At 42.9% G+C, this 21,856-nt stretch overlaps 1 protein-coding gene across 1 annotated transcript in view; it reads left to right on the top strand.

Annotated features, from left to right (window-relative positions):
- Positions 1-7,633: 7,633 nt before the first annotated feature.
- Positions 7,634-21,856, top strand: part of igdcc3 (immunoglobulin superfamily, DCC subclass, member 3) — a gene marked incomplete at both ends in the record, with an annotated part of 68,242 nt that continues 54,019 nt past the window's right edge. The window contains 2 exons of the mRNA XM_084056386.1: positions 7,634-7,700; positions 16,310-16,615. Of these exons, the coding sequence (XP_083912512.1) occupies positions 7,634-7,700; positions 16,310-16,615 (373 nt within the window). The remainder of the gene's footprint in view (positions 7,701-16,309; positions 16,616-21,856) is intronic.

Genomic DNA, 21,856 nt, shown 5'->3' with positions numbered 1-21,856 from the left:
CACTGCAGTAGAGAATGCAACGACGACATCAAGTGGTGACTTTCCATATTGCAAAACATGCTTGCTTTGTTTTTTTTCTTTCTTTACCCCCCCCCCCCCCCCCCCCCCACCCCCACAAAACATAAATACACAGATCACACATCACACATAGACAGATCACACAATACATTGACAGTACTACACAGCTCCTCTCTTACAGAGAGGAAAATAGAATAGGCTACCAAAGAGGCATTTTATAGTGTTCCATACCCTGTATTTTCTGCTCATGTTTTTGTTTCATCACTTCCAATTTAATATGTTTATCTGTATCTTGTATTTCCTGATTGGTATCCCAACCTGAAAATATATTTTCTGTTCACGGAAGAGCTGGAGAGACAGGGAGACTCTCGTTACTGAATAAACACTCTATAGGCTACTATAGCAATGCTCACTTTGGGAGTACAGAGCTATAACACTTACTTAAACACACACCACCACACGTACGCGCGCGCACACACACACACACGCACGCACGCACGCACGCACGCACGCACGCACGCACACACACATACACACACAGGCACACTTTACAGCACCTTTAAACTAAAATGTCACCATCTGAAGAATTCTCCTCTTAGGTTTAGAGTGCGAACCGTACACTTAAGCCCACAGGTACCGTACATTTCAGTAGGCTTATTATATGGTGGATTCTGCATGTGCTCTGCAGCTCAGAAGTCACATCGTACCAGTTAACAGGGCCCAATGGGATGACTTGTGTTTTTTCTTTTTTCTTTAAATAGCCTTGGTCAGCAACTCATGAATTGCATTTCAAACTAGCATACTGTAACTGCTTCTCATTCACTAGAGCTGATGGATGCGCATTTCAATGGATTCTGTGATGGTTTATGAGACTTACTTAAGCCCTGACCATGAATCCCTACTTCCTCCAGTAATAAGCAGTGGATATTGCATATCCACAGCATCCAAGTGGTACCCTAGACTTTAGATTCCCAGCCTTGTTATTCAGCTACCCGCTATTCCACTGTGTATAAGCTTCTGCTAAAATCCTTACAGGTCCATTTGTTTCCATTTGTACAGTCTTCAGAGTTAAATTATCACTGAGCATATTTAGCTTCACCTCATTTAATGTGTGCTTAGTTTCCAATAATTATTTCCCAGCTATTTTACTCCCTTCAACTCGCTTATCTTTATATTATTTGCACAAGGAAACACAATTGTAAATATTTATATATTATTATTATTATTATTTTTTGACTGTGAGAGCACTGTTTAATCTATTGTACTGCATGTTACAATCAATGCATCATTTGCTGGCACAGACAGCAGGTGAATCATTGATACTATTGAGAGATCAGGCTTTTTCCTGTTGCCGTTGTTTCAAGCTATACACCAATGCTTCTACGATCAATGATGTCAACATTTTACTTCTCTCGCAGGTGTAGAGAAAACAAGTGGACAGGCTTTTAGCAAGTCAATTGAGAAAGGAACATTACGTGAGAATAATGGAACCAAATGTCATGGCCATGTCATGGAATTATATGCTAGAGTCTGGAACTAAGCCCCCTGAAAGCTCATTTCAGGAAGTTGTGATGTTAGTCATTCCGTTCTCAAAAATATATTTAAAACATATTTTAGAATTTTCATTTCTGCTAAGCAAGCTATACCTGTGTATGCTTAGATTATTTTGATTTACATTTGGACAAATTTGCGTGACTGCAAAGACAAAATGGAAGTGGAGGCGGGACATCCACTTTACTCCCGAATCATTTTCAGCGCTTCCCTTGTATGACGAAAGCATTTGAAAATTGTCAACAGTGTGGCCCCTGACTATTTTCAGTCTGACTATTTTGCCCCTAACACCACCCTTCGCCAAAACTTCAAATTGAACACAAGATATCACAAAATGTAATTAGTCCACTAATAATGTCACTTGACCTCACACTAATTGTAACAAAAACAAACTCAACTGATTTAGTGTCATATATATATATGTACTGCATAAGAGGAAAAAGGTTTCAAGGAATAGCATGTAGGGACAATCCTGAAATTCTAAATGGCCGCCATCCACACTATTATTATTACATATACAATCATACATCTTCAAAACCGAACACTGTATGAAGACAACATTTGGCAGGTGTGTTGCTGGGGACCCAGGGAAATGCAGTAGCAAGTTTGAACTTGTTTGGATGAGCGGTTCTTAATAAAGCTGCAATTAAGTGGCCCTTTCAGAACAGGCATACTGTATGTCCAACGGGCACTAGCACCAGTTTCATTCACAGATTGAATGTAACAACAAAGAGTAAGTTACTGAAGCAAACTTCAGGTCTGTGACAAAAGTATAAATATAGCCTACTACTACTACAGTTAAATGTTGTTCTATGATATTGATGCACTTGGATTGGTTAAGTGTCATGAAGCAGTGTTTGATGAACCAACCTCAGTAATGGTATTCGTTAATGCCAACTAGCTAAAATAATTGGTCTTTTCTATTTGTAGTTGACCTTCCCAGTACCCTAGACAATTTACATGCTAATATGAAAGATTTAAAAGTGTGTGTGGGGATGGCTGATTTAAGCAGTCGCACCTGGCTTGAGTCAGTCTGCGATTGGCTCCCACAGTGTACGTTTTCTTCCTGCCAGTTCCGGGGGCCTGACACAGTGCCCTGCCCGCCTTCTCCTCTCTCTGTAGATGCCCGTTGGGAACAATGCCACTCTGGTTATGCAATACCTGTTGTACTCTGTCTGTCTGTCTGTCTGTCTGTCTGTCTGTCTGTCTGTCTGTCTGTCTGTCTGTCTGTCTGTCTGTCTGTCTGCCTGCCTGCCTGCCTGCCTGCCTGCCTGCCTGCCTGCCTGCCTCACTGCCTGCCTGGCTGCCTGCCTGTCTGTCTGTGTGACTTTTTTAAGCCGATTTATGGAAATCTCTGTATCTGTCTGTCCCTTTTATGGAGATCCTACTGATTCAAACATATGGGCATTTGCAGTAATATTTTTTGCAGAGCTGCCCGATACCGAGCACTGCACTCCCTCGGGTCCTCGACGATTCACAGGCCAAGTTTGAAGTCGATTGGTTGAATGGTTATCGAGATATATGAAGGACACACGCACACACACACGCGCGTGCACACACACACACACACACACACACACACACACACACACACACACACACACACACACACACACACACACACACACACACACACACACACACACACACACACACACACACACACACACACACACACTCACTCACAGTCACAATCATGAAAGAGAGATTTGTGTAATTTATAGATAGATGGGTAGATAGATCCATAGATATAGATATATATGGGCATAATCTGGGCACACACATCCGCTGGTATCTCAATATATGGGTATATTACGTGCTGATTAGTGCTGGCGCCAAGCATGCCCATGTTGACTGATAACACGGTAGGCTGATAAGTTATCATCCTCTTCGTCACTGCCAAGGTTATTGTGTTGACAATGGTGCTACAGTACCATGGCCAATGCAAAAATGGGGGTTAACCTCTCACTAATTGCAACAAAATCTTTAATACGTCCTGAATGACAGAAAAAGAGTTTCAAGGAATTGCATAAAGGGAAAGTTTTGAATTTTGTATTTATAACGCACTTTACATTCTTGCAAATCTCAAAGTGCTACAGGGTTTAAAAGCATGGCATAAAAACAGCACAGGTAACCAAACAATTACATGGGACCCAACTAAGCTAGACTAAAGGGTCATATTAAAACTAGGTAAAAAACACGGCAAAGACAAAAAAACAAAGGCCCAGGAAGAATTAAGAAAACGCTTTGTTAAAATGGTAGGTTTTTAGTCTATTTTTTAAAGCATCAGTGGACTGTGGTGCTCTCAGGTGTTCGGGGAGGGCATTCCACAGACATGGGGCTGTATAGCAGAAGGCCCGGTCGCCCATGGTGCGGACGTTGGTGTTGGGGACAAGGAGAAGGTTGGTGTTGGAAGAGCGGAGGCTTCGAGTGGCGGGTTTGGGGGCGAGGAGTTCTTTGAGGTAGGGGGAGGGCGGGCATTGCCGTAGATGCACTTATGTGTGAGAAGGGAAATCTTGTAGTCAGTCCTGAAGGAGATGGGGAGCCAGTGAAGTGAACAGAGGATGGGTGAAATACGATCGTATTTTCGTTTTGAATGTACTGGAGCCTCTGGAGGCTCTTGCTAGGGATCCCGATGAGTAGTGCATGCAGTAATCCAGCCTGGAGGAGACAAAGGCGTGGACGAGTTTCACAGCATCTGGCAGGGTGGGTGTGGAGCTGGTTGTCCCTCTCTCCCCTGTTCATATTTGATAAGCTCCAGATTCGGGGACTGAGCTTGGCCATCAGGTGTATGGGGAAGTGGGAATACAGTGAAGAGATATGTCCAGGCTGGCTCATCAGCTTATTAGAGCATAAAGGGCTGCCCCTTGCAAGTTGACTGGAGCCTGTGTTGAGGGTGAAGAGCTTCATAATGGTGTTCATGTCCCTTTTTGTATTTTCTATGGTGAATAAATACACATTCTGGGTGCAACCTACTACAAGTCCTCTGTACTAATTCCAGTCGCAAATCGGGCAGCCTAACGGTGTGTGTGACTGTGTACGTTATAAAGCACATTTGAATGGCCATACAGACAAAAAAAACACATTTTAAAACAGTCCATTTACCATACAATAATAATCATGAAAAGTATGATATAAAAAATTTTTGCTACTGTCCTCCAGGCAGTGGGGGTGGTTGTGTTGGGTAGTATTTTTTCTTTGCTAATAATATGTCGGATTCACAAATATTTTCAGACCAAATAAAGATATCAACAATATCTTGTGACTCTGAGGACCCCCTAGGGGTCACGGACCCCCTGTTGAATACCCATGTATTAGGGTGTCCCTACTTCATCTCTGTCAGCTATGGGGTCTTTGGCCTGAAAACCGTTGAAGACCTCTGCTCTTTACCAATGATAACTATCAGAATAAAGAGCACATTTATTTAAAAAAAAAAACAAATAAATAAAAACAATAATAACTTACATCACCTTTAACATGGCCTATTACAGAAAGGTGAATAAGTTAAAAAATAACGAAAAACATATTATTTAACTCCACACAACACCACGTAACACAACACAACTTTGACACAAGGTTTGTCCTAAGGCCTAGGGATGACAACCCAAATTAAATCAAATCGGACGCGGCCTATTCTTTATTAAAATTACCTAGTGTGTCAACAGTGGATGGTGGGTCGACGTCACTAACTTAATATCCAGCGAGGCGCACCATTGCACCCCCCTTCAGAGGACCTCAACAGGTGACCTCACCAACACATTATGGAAGGGACCGCATTGGAAACAAGCTGTAAGCTTTTTTGCGTTATCCTTTTAATTATGGTGGGTCGGATGTATGTTACATGATCAATAAAGTTATCAATCAATCAATCAAAGGGCCATATATGATCCTGAAGGAACACATGGGGCTGATGGAACATAAGGCTGAGGGAACATAGGGTCTAATTTGGGATGGGGGAACATAGGGCTGAGGGAATTTAGGGTCTAATTTTGGATGAGGGAACATAGGACCTAATTTGGATGAAAACAAAAAGTTAGGTATTGAGGGAACATAAGGCTGAGGGAACATATAGGCATGACCCCACAGTCTTTGGTATGACCGGCCCGGGGAATCAAACCCAAACCTCACAATCCCTGGGCAGCTCACAAGGCCACAGAGCTGGGACATGTTAACTCATGTTTCAAAGAAAGGAGGTCGCACAGCTCGTAGCCACAATGCAATACCTTTTTGTTATTAGTTTTACCAACGTTTCGACACCGTAAAAGGTCTTCTTCAGGGTATATGTGTATAACTCATGTAAAAGAGTTGGAGGAAGAACTCCAGTGAGGTTATGTTTATTCTCATATATCGTTGGTGTTAATTGTCTACCAGGTGAGATTGTTGGTTGTAGATTGTCTTTTAGATTGCTACTTAATTTAGTTAGGCCTACTTACATAAAAGCTAGAGCATAGCAATACTGAGTGATTTTTTTTTCTGAAAAAAGGACCCATATGGGATATTGCCATGTAGGTTAGCTACTGTAATTACCAGTAAGCCAGAGAGGCAAGAGAGAGATTCTCCTGTTCTCCTTTTTTCCTGTCATATGAAAAATTGTCTCTCTTCTTTAGTGTGATATATCACACAAAAACGCCAAATATTTAAGCCTAGACGAGTGGCGACCTCAATGTATGCTTCTTCCACAAGAGGGAGGTAGAGCTGCTGTAAGGTTGTTGTTGTTTTTTTACCATCGGCCTGATTTGGTCATTGTGTTGGATTCATCAATGGTAAACAGATTTAAATAAAAGCAGCAACTACATGTATTGCTGTTGTTATTCTAATAGTAAATACATCAACTAGATGTTGTAGCCTGGTGTGTAGCCTTCGGGTAGCCTTACATAGGAGGGACTTCCCAGCATGCCTCGGGGCTCACACCAGTTCTGCAGTTCTGTAATTGTCTTATAGAAAAGCATTTACATTATTTGTTATTGGGAACGTGTTATGGAAATTAATGTGCTATGTTGTTTTATGTTGGTCCATTATCACTTCATATTTTATAGGCTAGTGTGTGTCTTTTGTTAACACCGCAAGTATAGATAACAGGGGCACTCTCTGCTTTATAGGCTAATACACAGGAGTGATGTGATCACGTGTGTAAACAATCCAGTGTGCGGTAGTAGGCGTGCGTGGAGTTGTTATGATGTCCTCCTGACTCCTGCGTTCTCTAATAAGTAAGTGTACCCTGCTGTTGTCATGCCCCAATCTTTTACAGAAGAAACCTACCGGCCATTTATCACATTATTATTCTCTTGGCAACAACGAATGCAAGAGAACCACATGAATCCGTGTACCTTTAGTAGGCAACCCCCAGCGACCTGACGTGCCCGTGGCGACCCTTAGATGTCACTCTTCTCTTATTTTCTGCTCTCTGACAAGCGACAATGTTGTCTTTGTAAAAATGTTCTACTAACGACAGATTCAATGTTTTTTTTGTAAGTGTCCCATACACACCTGAAGGCTATTTTAAATGACATTCACATTGTATTTAGCTTACTTCTGTGTGTTTATCATACAAATAAAAATAATCATTTTTTATTTTATGTTTATATGTGATATAATTATTATTACTTATTAGATCAAATACAATTAAACTAAAATTAAACTCAAGCAGATTTTGTAGGGGTTCTCATGACTTGTAAAGTGCATACAGCAGTCTGGTCTCTTTTGTTCCCAGAGCAGATTCAGCGAATGGGCCATGGGGGTGGGAGGGGGGAGAGAGCGAGGCATAGACAGAACGGGAGAGAGAGAGAGCACGAGAGCGAGAGAGCGAGAGAGCGAGGGAGAGGCCGGGTTTGGGATACAGCAGAGGGATAGAGGAGGAGAGAGAGAGAGCGAGATGCTGACAGATTCCTGATAGATGTGCAAAATGGCGCAAGCATGTTCGACCCCAGCTCGCCTCCAACTGTAGCATTGATTGTAGGTACAGGAACATGTAGAGCTGAGGCTGGACGTGTAGTGCTTTTTTTCTTCCACTCACCTTGCGTTGTTTTCTTCAAGTAAAACTGGGATATATTTTCTAAGTGTTTAAATGGCTACCAGAAGAAGGCACTGCCTTGTTCCATGTTTTTTGGGGATACTCCTAAATGCTTTAATCGGTAAGTGTCGTTATTCTCATTATACTCCTCATATATACTAGCGATGAAGCACTAACACCTTTGTAGAGCGGAATTGCCATGAATCTGTTGTTTCCAAAAGTGGTGCATGGCATGCTGCAAAGTAGGCTAGATGCACCACCACACCACTGGCCATGCAGACTAACCCTGAACTTGACCATTCTCTTGTCGTTGTAGCCTATTTCTATTAGATCTGTCTTGAGTTGAGTATTGAGTTGAGAGTCTGGTTCTGCATTGCATCTGTTTATGGATATTGAATTGTAGCCAATAAAACCACATAGATGTGGAAAAACCAAACGCGTGTCATGTTTTTAAACTGTGCAGTTGTCCAGGTAAAGAGACTGTGTATTTTCAGTTCATTGTCAATGTATAGCCTATGACTTATCGCTTTTGGATGCACCGCAGTTTAATATTGAACAGCCACGTTTAACAGTTAACAGAGTTTCTTGGCGGTTTTGAATCTTTATCTTAATAATAGTAATGATGATGATAATAATAATAATAATAATAATAATAATAATAATAATAATAATAATGATAATAAATGTTTGTGTGGCATTCGTTTTTAATTGATAATATTGCATATTTTCCCTATGCAAAGTGGTCTCTCTTTAACATGAGGATAGTCTATATCAGAACTGGCATTTTCTTTCTAGAAGTAACATTAGGGTTGGTGATGGTCAAGAGGGTCTCAGTGATTCTACCTCAGCATTCAGGGATCCATTAGGACCAATGTGTGCATTTAATAATGGATGCTAAACGCATGCATTTCTAAGATGCTGCAATCTGTTGAATAACTTTTTATTAATAACTCCCATCTGACTGAGAAGAAGTCATAAACTCATCAGGTAATTTCAGATACGTTTCCCCCCCAGTTAGTATGTTTGTTGAAAGGGATACTTTGCCAGGGTGATGATATTTCATTGATATCAGCTGACTTTTAACATAGTAGGTTGAGATCTTGATTTGTCAGTCTTTATACACTCAACACAGCACCCTGTGGATGGCTGAAATGACAGTGGTTATTGCTGAGAGAAGAGATAAAAAGACTGTGGTTATTGCCTGCTGGGAAGAATATTTGTACAGATTAAATGTCAAGCTTGTCCCTCTCCTCCTTTTCAAAAATGCTTTCAGCCTTTGTTTGGTGTGATAGACAGTTTTTCTCTCTCTATGTGAGGCCTCTTAATTCAAAGGCAGGAAAGCACATAGGCTGGAGGAGTTATTGAGTGTTTGCAAAGTGCTGCACGCACAGGATCCCAGAACGCGCTCCCTGGAATAGAAGAAAAGTGCACTGGGGTTCATATCATGTCTAGTGAGATGCTGTCACAATGATGGCTTGTGATACATTAACCCCAAAAAACTATACTTTTTACTAATCTACCTGACACATACAGTAATACTGTATGAAAAGTCAAGCACTGCACTTTCAAGTCATTTCATCATTTTATAGATTTGATGGGGCTACAATGAATCAACAGATTATTTTTTTTGATTTACAAAGACGGTTGATGAAAGGGGAAACCACAATAGTTTCAGATTTATACAGTGGTTGGAACCTCAAGACACCCACAAACAGCAAATAGACATGTTGCAGTATTACTACTCCATAGTTACTCCATAGTTAGGGGAAAAGGGTGAAACAAATATTTTGTCTCATTTCCATTAAAGGTGGGGGAAGTGATATTGTTAGTTTAAAACAAAATGTTGTTTTTGTGGAAAAAGTCAAAGCTCTATATTCTGACATTGCTAGACTTGTTTGTTCAATAACAGGGGTCTCCATATTTCTCCAGCTCTTTAATAACAGATGAGTGTACCCATTTATCATTTTATAGTGTTCTAGTTTCAATTCTGTGTCTGCTCATCTCTTCGTGTCATCACTTTCACTTGTTAATCCTGTATCCTGTACGAGTTTCCTCTCCTGATTGGATACAATTGGTATCCCGGCCTGAAAATGCCTTTTCTGTTTACTGAAGAGCTAGAGAGATATGGAGACCGCTATTACTGAACAAACACACTATAGCAACGATTACTATCAGAATATAGATATATAATATATACTTATTTTAACAAAATAATATCACTTACCCTACCTTTAACATGAAAACATCTTAGACAAGTCATGGAATCATCCAACTGAGCAAGTAGTTAAACTTAAATATATTGACTCAATTCTTTTAAGCTTCAATAGAAATAATGATATCTGACAGCAAGACTGCAATGGGAGCTTTCTTGACTGCCAAGATTAAATATGTATTGTAATGATTAATTCAGGAGGGAGGGAGCTATCTTTTTGTGTGCAATATTCCCAAATAACGTTTTTAATGGATTCCACTTGCAGTGACAGTAACAATGCTGTTATCTCTAAACTAAGTTCTTGTTCAACTGTGGCACGGGGAAGCTGATTCAGGGAAATTCAATGTTTTATATCTGTGCCCTGATTGTTTTCGACACATAATCCTTGTTTTTCCATTTTCATCTTCCATGTTTTTCTACTGTACAGCAGTTATTTCTTTGTGATCCTCATAACAAGGTTCAGTAGAGTTTTGATTAATCTGTTGCTCTTATATCAGGAAACGTCCCTCCCAGTTAAAACTATACTCGCTTGAGTGTTGAAGTGGTTCAAATGGAAGGGCATTGATTAATAATTTACCTGGCAGATTGCCTGTCAGAGAGACTGCAAATATAAAGAGTGTTCACACTGTGTTTTCCGTGGATATAGGGTGAATATTGATTGTTAACTGTCAGACATACAGTATGAAACAGCACAAGGCTTCTCTTCCATTGCATTTCTTTGGGATGTACCTCATAAGGGTGGCTCTTTTTAATGTAATGTGAACAACAGTTGTACGCTGATAGAATTTGTATTGTTTAGAATCTAAACAATAACGATTCTACCAGCTAAACTTTAGATGAGTGATCAGTCACTATCTCAACCTTGTACAAACATTTAGTTTCCTAATTTAACAACATTAAAGTCTTGTGTCTGCATGAGACTTAAGTTTAGTCTGCTTTCGGAAAATCAAAGACTTAGACCACTTATGTTTTCGTTAGTGGTTATAATTGAGTGTACTAAAGCAATGGTTCTCAACCAGTGGTCTGGGGACCACCAGTGGTCCTTGAGGGGGTTCCAGGTGGTCCCCAGCTATGGAGAGTTGGTAACCAAATGGACCCTTATAGACCTTTAACTCTTGAGAGCGTAAAATGAAACCAATGGTTTCCATTTGGTTTCATTTTACGCTCTCAAGAATTAAATTATTGTTAAACATCTGCATTACTTAATTAAAGAATTGTTATTTTGATCAATGTTTGCCTGTTATCTCTCCTATGGTACCAACATCAATACAGCATGGAATTGTGGTCAAAATCTTATACAACGACTACAAAATATTCTAAGTTTTGGGTCTGAGAGTCTAAATCTCATCAAATGGTGGTGCGTGGCTCAAATGCCAAAGAAATAATGGACCTTGATATGAAAAGGGTTGAAAGCCACTGTACTAAAGTAAGACAAAAAAAGCTGTAGGTTCACAAGCTGTCATAAGACGCCTATTTGTGTCAGTAGCCCATTAAGGCTTCACACTGGTGTCAACAGGAAGCCTGTGGCACGTCCCCAAGCTCACTTAGCTCTGTCACTGCTACCTCTCTCGGCTAACTACAGTACGTGGAGCTGTCAGTAGCCAGTGTGTGATCCTCACGTTACAGTGTTACAGTGGGAGCAGTAAACCTCTGCTGCTAGCTAGCCACACTTATCTGTCAATAGTAAGCCAGGGCATGAGCCACACTTAGCCCAGCACTTGTCTCTGTCAGGCAACAGGCTTTCTGGGTCTTGCCCAGATGTAATCCTACACGCTAGGGTGTCCTTCCTCCAATAAAAAAAGAGCGTGAAGATGGGGTGCGTGTGTGAGGTTGTGCGTTTCTGCACGCATCTGTGTGTAGTGTATGTGTCTCAGCGTATTGGTTATGCATGTGCAATCTATGCATGTGTGCATGCATGAGCGTATGTGTATTGATGTGCCCACTGCCCTCTCTAAAGCCATGCCTTCCTCTCCCCACATGTTCCATACATGGATGCAGGATGAATAGCGCACATGCGTGCACACATGCACACGCACGCACGCACGCACGCACGCACGCACGCACGCACGCACGCACGCACGCACGCACACGCACAGGTTTGTATTAATATGCTTTTGAGGGCATCAACATTGTAGGACAGTGATTTTATGAATGCCATTTTTTCACATTTTTAACCGTAACCCAAAGCCAAAAATAGCTGATTTACAAGCTCACAATGGGTTGGCTATTTTTGGTGCATTTTTGGAGTATTTAATTATAAATGAGGCATAACACCAATCTTAACCCCTAAACCTCTCTAAATGCTTAATCCTAACTATCCCCAACCTGATTATTTTCCTAATTGTAAACCTAAATATTTTTGAAACCAGAAAACAATCATTTAGCTTGTGAGGACCAGGAAATAGCTCAATGTCCATTTCACAAATTCTACTATACTTGTGGGGACATTTGACCCTCACAAGTATAGTAATACAAGTACACACACACATGTGCGCACGCATGCACACGAGCAGACTTTAAACTGTAACACACCACCATAGCGCTGAGGTGTGTTAACCCATCCAATACGGGAACGCATCTCTGTCATTTTAGATTTCATTGGCTATTAAAAAATAGCAGATATACAAGCTCATAGCTCAGAGCTTATACAGTAGATCTGCTATTTTCGAAAAATCATGAAAATGTGTTCAAATCTTTGAATATACATATTTTTAAAGCGAACACTTGTAACTCAAATCTTTGCTTCCGGAGGTCCCTGCAACAAAATATTTTACAAATGTTTTCTTTAAAAAATATATATTCAAAGATTTGCACACATTTTCAGGATTTGCACACAAATAGCAGATCTACAAGCTCATAGCCGCGCTATGAGCTTGTGCTATTTTTGAACAGCCAAAGAAATCTAAAATGACACAGTATGCGTTTCCGTATTGAATGGGTTAATCAAGTGGTCCCTCTGTCTCTTTATCAGTAGTGAGTCTTTAAATGCTCTTACCTTGCCTAGCCCTCTTTTACTCTTATTGGATCTGCAGGTTCAGAGATAGCATTCAATTCAGGATGATTCTCTATGGTCTTTTTTTCTTTGTACCGTTCGAAGCCCTCATTTGTTTGCCAATCAGTCGAATGCCAATCTTTTCAAATATGCTTTATTCATTTACAAAGCCAAAGCGGAAGAAGTTCTTTCTAACGCAGGAAATGGCAGCTTATTTAATGCATGTATAAATGGTTCATCTGAGATTTATGCAGTGCACTAATGAAGCCATTGAATAGCCTTGCTAGTAACACATTGGGCATGTTGATTCAAACCACACACAGTGAAATCCTGAGTGTTAATTTGTCCATTTGAAACTCTGGGGTGGACAAATGTAACCAATGGACCCTTCCATTTGGTTACATGTGTCCACTCTCAATTAACACTGAGGATTTTACAGTGCAAGCATCGGACACTGCTTGCACTTTGGCTGGATAACATCGATTATTAATATAGCAGGGGACTGAACAGTCTAAACTCTTTCATGAAAAGAAGATATCATTTTGACACCTTTGTCTACTTCATAGCCTCATTGGTGTCCTGAAGCATTAATATATAGTGGAAGTTTTTTTTTCATATTGAGCCTCATCCATGTTTTGCTCCTAACATGAAGCGTGACTGATTGGCTGTGTTTCCTCGGGCACTGTGTGCTCTGTATCTCTCTCTCTCTCTCTCTCTCTCTCTCTCTCTCTCTCTCTCTCTCTCTCTCTCTCTCTCTCTCTCTCTCTCTCTCTCTCTCTCTCTCTCTCTCTCTCTCTCTCTCTCTCTCTCTCTCTCTCTCTCTCTCTCTCTCTCTCTCTCTCTCTCTCTCTCTCTCTCTCTCTCTCTTTCTCTCTCTTTTGCGAGGTGCTTCCTGTGGGCAAACACTTTTGCTTTGTTGGAGCAGCAGAGGCGCAAAGCAGTGTCCTGAATGGTCTCTGCGTGGCTCTGCCTGCCTGGCTCTGGGCAGCACTAGTACTGTAGTGCAGTGAAAGGTGTGAAGTAGACAAATTTATACGGTAGCTTGGTTTGCTTACTGTTGAGTGAGAAAACAATGTTGCACATTCAGCTAATCATCTGGGGACCCCCCACCCCAAAAATGAATTGGGGACCCAGTTTGGGAACCGCTGGTGTAGTGTACCAACTTGGGCTCTGGGAAGCAGCAGTGCAGCCAGCCAGTTAAGGGTTAAACATTTCTCCACTACCCCCTCCTTGTGAGAGAGAGAGACAGAGAGAGAGAGAGAGAGCAAGAGAGAGAGAGAGATAAAGGAAGCAGAAAGAGCGGAGGGGAGAGGTATGGGAATATGTCTCTCCCTCAGTGTTCATTATGTGATCCTCATGGACGAACATGTCAATGCATTCCTCGTATGCACCTAAGGGGGAGTATTTCTGGGACTCGGAATTTGAGGGATGACGCCGGAGGTTCTCTGTTTTGACCCCTGTGCTGCTGCGGCCCCCCAGCCCCCCCCTCCCCCCTCCAGATTCCAGGGCCCGGGGCAGAGGCTGGTAGTGCTTTAGTCCATCAGCGGCTGAAACGTGATACCTGGAGAGCCTGCTAAGCTCCTCTTTTATGGTACCAAGTCAGGTCAGCCTGTTTACATCCTTTATTTATTGTTCTCCCTCAGCCCCCCTTCTTTGCCCCAAGACACCGCAACCACTAAAATCCTCACACAGTTGTGAACTAGTGGGCATATATAACTAACAACAGACATTATTTTTGTTAGGGCCCCGGTGTAGTAGTCACAGAACTTTGGTGTGTGTGTGTGTGTGTGTGTGTGTGTGTGTGTGTGTGTGTGTGTGTGTGTGTGTGTGTGTGTGTGTGTGTGTGTGTGTGTGTGTGTGTGTGTGTGTGTGTGTGTGTGTGTGTGTGTGTGTGTGTGTGTGTGTGTGTGTGTGTGTGAGAGAGAGATATGGAAAGAGAGTACAAGTGCAAGGGAGTTAAATACGTGCTTCTGTTTTTACTGCTTTTCCCCTTTAGTCTTACTTGTGGATTTGACCAGGTAGACAATTAACCTCATTGCCAGGTTCAGCCTGAGTGGAAATACAGATATAGCTGAGTGACTACGAGCCACAGTGAGATTACACATTGACCCACTGCTGTGCCCCCACTCCCACACACACACACTCTTCTCTCTCTGCCTCTTTCACTGAATCTGTCCAGAGAGTGACAGATAGGAGAGGATTTGGTATGGAGGGTATCCTGTCTTCAAGTCAGCTTTGATGCGTGATATTCTGTACCTCAGCTCGGCTCAAATGTCAGCAGGTCAGCGGGAGAGGAACGGAGTCCTCCCCTAATGTCGCCACTGGTGAAAGATGAAAAACACCAGTGGCTCGAGGCACACGAAAACTGGTGACGGAGTTCAAATCTCCCTCCTACTGCCTAGAAACCTCCTGCTCACTCCTGAAAAATGGATACAGCTTGGTTGTTTTATTTATTTATTTATTTACTTTTGATTGCTTCAGGTTATAATATTATCGCGAAAAGCACCGGCAGAAATTCCAGCTGTATCAGTGGCAGTAGAAGGATGCTTCAAGGAGAATCACGTAATCACTATGTTTCTACTCCCTGCTTTGATGGCTGACCTTGCGGGTGATTACAGTGTGAGGACACGTCTCAAAGTGCCCAGCAGGGAGTGCAATGTGCCATAATGGGAGAATGAGTGGGGCTTTCAGTTGTCATCTCCAAACAGATTGACAGCATAGTCGCTGCATGGTACATGCTGGCAATAGAAACCGACGGGTAAAATGGGAGTATCTGTGAAGGAACTCTTGAAAGGTTGGTTTGCTTGTAACCGAACCTTGCTATTGAGAGATATTTTATAATCCATTGTGTTTTATTCGTATTATAAAGTTGCTGGACTATACAAGGCTGTGTGTGTGTGTGTGTGTGTGTGTGTGTGTGTGTGTGTGTGTGTGTGTGTGTGTGTGTGTGTGTGTGTGTGTGTGTGTGTGTGTGTGTGTGTGTGTGTGTGTGTGTGTGTGTGTGTGTGTGTGTGTGTGTGTGTGTGTGTGTGTGTGTGTGTGTGTGCGCGCGCACATGCTCTGACTGTACACACGTGGCCTCTGGTAGTAGCCCCAAAGGTCTTTCTGACTGTTTTGAGTCTATCTGTGACACAAACACAGTTTAGCCCATTTTTTACGTTTTGCAGTTCATATAAAATATTGATTAGAAAAATAACGTGGCTAACGATGTACTGTAGGAATGTACTGGGCTTTATGCAGGTACAGTAAGTACTTGCACAATAAAATGTTAATTGGTGTCTATAATGGCAATATGCTGTAAAAATGTTATCACGTACCTAGCATTTATTTGCCCTGGGTGAGGGTAAAAAAAGCACAGCGAAGCGAACCGTTATCATTCATAGGGCTGATGCAGCTGTAGCTGACCAATCTACACAAGGGAAAGTGCCACAGCATGCTGAACTGTACTGTACTGTACTCTACTGTACATTTAATGTATGTGTGTGTGTGTGTGTGTGTGTGTGTGTGTGTGTGTGTGTATCTCCAGGTGTAACATGTGAAACAGAGCTCTCCTTCACCTTGGAGCCCAGTGACATCATTGCAGTACAGGAGCAGCCTCTCATGCTCCACTGTCAGGTGGACGGCATCCCTCCAATCAGCACGCAGTGGAGGCGGAACGGCCTGCTTCTGACTCAGGACCAACATCACACCACCTTCATCAACGGCTCGCACCTCATTGGTCACTTCCAAAAGACCAAATCCGATGGCTCGTCTGATGAGGGGGACTATGAGTGCATGGCCCAAAATTCCTTTGGCCTCCTGGTGAGCCGCAAGGCCCGCGTTCAGGCAGCCAGTAAGTGTCTTATTTCTCTGTGTGGTCAAGCATTGTGTTTTTTTCCTCAGGGGGCATGAAAATGCTGTGAAAGGCTTGATAACAGCTGTGCTGCAGTTTGAACACTTTTAAGCCTAGCTCAGACCAAAGATTTGCGAGGAGACAAGACCGCTTTAAGTCCAAATTATACCTCATCATACGACGGTGTCGCAAGCGAAAAATAGCCAATCTGCAAGCTCACAACGCGTTGTGAATGTGACACGCTGTGAGCATGTAGATCTTCTGTTTTCGGTGTGCAACATCGTCGTATGACGGAGCATAAATGAAGCATCACAACGTTACTGAGAAAAATCACAGCATTTCACTCTTTGTGTGTGATGCAGTTGTTGCACATCTACAGCGCTGCTTAGCAATGTACTGTAAGTCTTTGGCACTCTCTGGAGTTTATCATTAGCAAGCCTCCATGCTGAGGGTCTTCAGTATGCTTTGTGGGAAAAGCAATAAGCTTGAAGCCCCCCCCGGCAGCCCACTCACTGGTGGAGGCACCAAAGATCAATTTTCTGTGGTTCTACCCACAAAGCTCTTATTTGAATTCCCTTTAATTCCCTATCGAGTTATCAGCCCTGCTGCCATGGTTCGTGCAGAACATGCTTAAATCTGTTGGCTTGAGTGAAGAAAGCCAAGGTTATAAGCAACAACTGTCTGTCTGTCTGTCTGTCTGTCTGTCTGTCTGTCTGTCTGTCTGTCTGTCTGTCTCTATGTTGCTATTTTTCTCCGCTTCTGTCTTACACATGCATGACTCCGCTTAAATGTGCATAGAGCGAACACCGAACCAGACATTGTCCAGTGGACAATGTCTGGTTTGGTGTGATGCTGAGATGTTACAGCAGAGCTCTGTACAGAGTTAAGGGTTTCTGAAGCCCCTCCTGTCATATGTTTGGTAACAAAGAGATAGACAAAGCCTGGTAGAAGCCTGTTGATTCCTGGCCTGTGCGTAGACAGCATACCGCTGTGCTGTTGTGGCCATGTGGCTTTTCTGCTCAGTGGGGTATGGAGGTTACTAGGAGCGTCTTGATGGCCAAAGGGAAAAGTCACTCCTGCTCCCTCGCTGGCTCTGTCCAACACACAAAACCTTTAAGACCTCCCTAAACAGCCTTTCTCTGAAAGATCACTCCGTAGACTCCATTTAAAATCCTCTCTCGTTCTATAACAAGGGAAAGTCCTGAATGAGGATCTTGCATGAATTCTTATTGAATACTTGTTGCAAGTGGCTGTGGGAGATGTACTGTAGTTGCGGGTAGAATTAAATCCCTTCATTGACAGATTGCTCTCCATCACCTTTTTATCCCTCTGGTAGCTTGTCTGTTACATTGACTTGCATGTGATTGTGTGGCTATGGTGTAGCAGCCCAAAAGGAGAAATACACAGAATCAGAAACAATTTAAAGGTAGTGTAAGTGATATATTTTGTTGAAAACCAAAAAGAAGTTTTCTCCCATTGATGAATGTAACCTGGAAGCCATAGGGATGTGGGTCTGTTTGCAATGTGCAGACAACTACAGCTCAAGTTCAAGGAAACCTGCCCATACACACCCGCGCACCCACACACGCACGCACGCACACACACACACACACACACACACACACACACACACACACACACACACACACACACACACACACACACACACACACACACACACACACACACACACACACACACACACACACACACACACACACACACACACACACAAAGGCACACAGGCACACACACCTCTACCATTTCTCTTTGACTCATATTGATTAGAGAGGGACTGAACTAGGATTACCAAAGGTTACATTCTGACCTCTGGCCTCTGACCTTTTTGGTTGGTTGAGGGTCTCTAGGAGGGGTGCGCACTGAGTGTAGTCTTTCCTCTGATGAAACCATCTCCTCTCCCTCCAGCAGTAGTGGACAGTAACTAAGTACATGTACTTGAGTACTGTACTTTTTTTCCACTATTTATTTATTTTTGCAAGCTCACGACTTTCACTTGGCTATATTTCAAATAGAAATAGTGTACGTTTGACTACATTTCAAGGAAGGGACCCAAACTTCAAAAAATGCGTTATGAATTAACCACTTTCTTTTCCTTTTTGGGGAAATATTCTAAATTTCGATGCAGCAGTGCATTGATATTAACAATAAAATGTACCTCGTAAATTGTACTTTTGAATACTTAAGAGTAACTATTTACTAGTATTTATGTATTCACTGCTCTCCAGTGAAGCTTTACAACTATCAAGACAGCGAAAAGCTGTTTCCTTGCAAACTCACCCCCCAGAGACCCTTCAAAGGGATTATAATTCTAAGAAATGAACTTCCCACAGCGTAAAATGCTCCTTGTATTGGCCCTCGTTGCATACTTATATCTGCAGTGGTTTGGGATAATTGCCGTAAGGGAGTAATGTTCTAATTGGTTTATGCTGCAACTTTGACCATTTCTTTGAGGTCCATTTTATTTTCTGTCACGCAGGGGGAAAAGCCCCAGGGCTTTTAAAGTCAAATCAATGGGTCTTTGATAGCACCTACAGACGTGCTGCTTGACATCTAGCCTGATCTTGGAATCATTACAAATCACTAGGGTCTTGTGCTTTCCACATTAGGGCAATGTATTACACGAAGCAAAATCCATATTTCCCCTTTTTTCCAAGGCCAAATGGATATTTTTTAATGTGTGTCTGGGTGTGTATGGAGGAGGGTGGGGTTGGGTGGGTGTCCCTTCTCAGTGAAGGACAGTGATAAGACGATAGATTGAGATGAGAGATGGCTGTCACCAGGCTCAGGCTGTGTATCGTATACCAGGCGTACAGAACCTCAAACTCCAGCTTTGCTCCAGCAAATTGTCCAGTGCGGTATAGTCTCTACCCGTAGTCCAAGCCTTAATCCACGAGGCTCTTATGTCTTAGGTCTTTGACACGAGGTCTCAGAGTTGGATTCCAACCAAGAGGGATTTGAAACATCTAAGCTCCCTTTCATCCCTTTCGGGCCCACTGATAGGGTGTAGAGTTTTCCATTTTGGACCTAAGCAACATCTTTTCTTCTTCTCCTTTCAGAGCGCTGGTAAAGAACCGTTGCCCAGTGTTATAGCCTGATGAGGATCAAAGACTATTATTTGTTTCTTTTTTCAGTTTGTGTGTTAAGACTCATGGTCCGTTTGTTCTGCAGGGTTTTGAGGGTTTTTTTGTGCAATATTTGCACCTCCCCTCCAACAGAACTCTGACTAGTGCCACTGTCATACAATGGGTGGTGTGATTAACGTTACTGCAGCCTCTTTATTGCCCCCCCCACACACACACACATACACTGGACAAAGCCCCCCACCAACTCATCCTGCAACACCGCCTCCCTCTATAAATTTCACTTCTTATTTGCTTGACGACCATTTGTGTGAGTTCACGGTTGGGGGGCCGCTGTAGGAGGGGGGCCCCATCGCCCCTCCAATTCGTCTATCGGTCCAGGAAGCCCTGTTTTGTTCATAACGTTATCTCTTTGATGGTCACTCTCTCTTTCTCTCTCTCACTCTCACTCATACTCTCTCTCTCTCTCTTTGACCATATCTCTCACTCGCTCTCTCTTTCTCTCTCTCTTGCTCTCTCTCTTTGACCATCTCTCTCTGTCTCTGTCTCTCTCTCTCTCTCTCTCTCTCTCTCTCTCTTTGACCGTCTCTCTCACTCATACTCTCTCTCTCTCTCTCTCTCTCTCAGTTCCTCATTAGCTTAGACTCAGGAAGCTTTTCATCATTTGGATGAATGACAGCCTGGTACAGTGGACCCTTCCCCCAGCGCACACCCCTGTCACCAGGCAACACATCACAAAAAGCCCCCTGTTACAAAATAGGTTTTCAGGATCAATCGAAATGACCTGCTTTTTCTCCAGCATTAATTGGAAAGAGTTTAGGCTTTGTTAAGGCGTAATTTATTTTTCCTCAGTCCCATTCATCTCGGCACGACTGTAATTGACCTCAGGAAGCACTGGAAAAGATTTGGAGACACGGTATGAAGTGTCGTGCTCAGAAAAGGGACAGCAGGAGCAAACAAAACGAGGTGGAGAATAGCAAACGAAACAAATAGTGTACATTATACACATTATGTGTTTGTACATCCTGTCTTTTTATGACTGGATGGGCGACTATCCAGCACCTTTCTTATGCACAGGAGATTGTCACGGCGAATTGTAGTCCTTTTGTAACGGCGGGCCGCTGAATTAGACTTTAAAGCAAAGGAAGATTCCAGGGGGCTGTCAAAGATGAAAGACAAGCAGACAGAGGATGACTGTAAAACGTGTTGCAGATCCTACCGTGGGCTGTCATTTGTGTGTGAACTTAACTGCAGCTCCGCTCGAGTGTAAATGTAAATAGGGCTGACATGTCACCCAGACAGCAGTAAACAACAACACACGCACGCACGCACACATGCACACACACACACACACACACACACACACACACACACACACACACACACACACACACACACACACACACACACACACACACACACACACACACACACACACACACACACACACACACACACACACACACACACACACACACACACACACACACACACACACTGTGTTGATGGAAAAGCTACATATATGAGAGGTAACATACAGAAAAAAAGAAGAAAAAAAAGAGTGGCCACTGGCAGGTATTCAGACTGCAGAGAGCATGAGTGATTTATGAGGAGCTGTGTGTGTGTGTGTGTGTGTGTGTGTGTGTGTGTGTGTGTGTGTGTGTGTGTGTGTGTGTGTGTGTGTGTGTGTGTGTGTGTGTGTGTGTGTGTGTGTGTGTGTGTGTGTGTGTGTGTGTGTGTGTGTGTGTGTGTGTGTGTGTGTGCGTGCGTGCGTGCGTGCGTGCGTGCGCGTGTGCGTGTGTTTGCTTGGAGGGATGATGGAGACTCTCCATCACCCTCCCACCTTCATAGCCCCCACCCCGCTCCAGACCTCCTGACTGGCTGAATGCCGAAGCGCCATCCCCACGAATCCCTCCAGCTCCCTTTGTCTGTGTGCCAAGACCCGCCCCTCACCCGACACACACACACACACACACACACACACACACTCTCTCTCAACCAGCTTACGGGTGATCTATACTTATCTGCACTCCGGTGTTGAGCACTGAAATAACAGATCTACAAGCTCCCAATGTGCCACTGCGCAACGCGTTGTGAGCTTGTAGATCTGCTATTTTAAGTGCGCCGCAAGGCGTGCAAT

This window comes from Gymnoscopelus microlampas (genome assembly GCF_963454915.1).
Source record: "Gymnoscopelus microlampas genome assembly, chromosome: 1".
Classification (NCBI taxonomy): domain Eukaryota; kingdom Metazoa; phylum Chordata; class Actinopteri; order Myctophiformes; family Myctophidae; genus Gymnoscopelus; species Gymnoscopelus microlampas.
The sequence above is the reverse complement of the archived record's forward strand: the minus strand, read 5'-3'. Positions and strand labels throughout refer to the sequence as shown.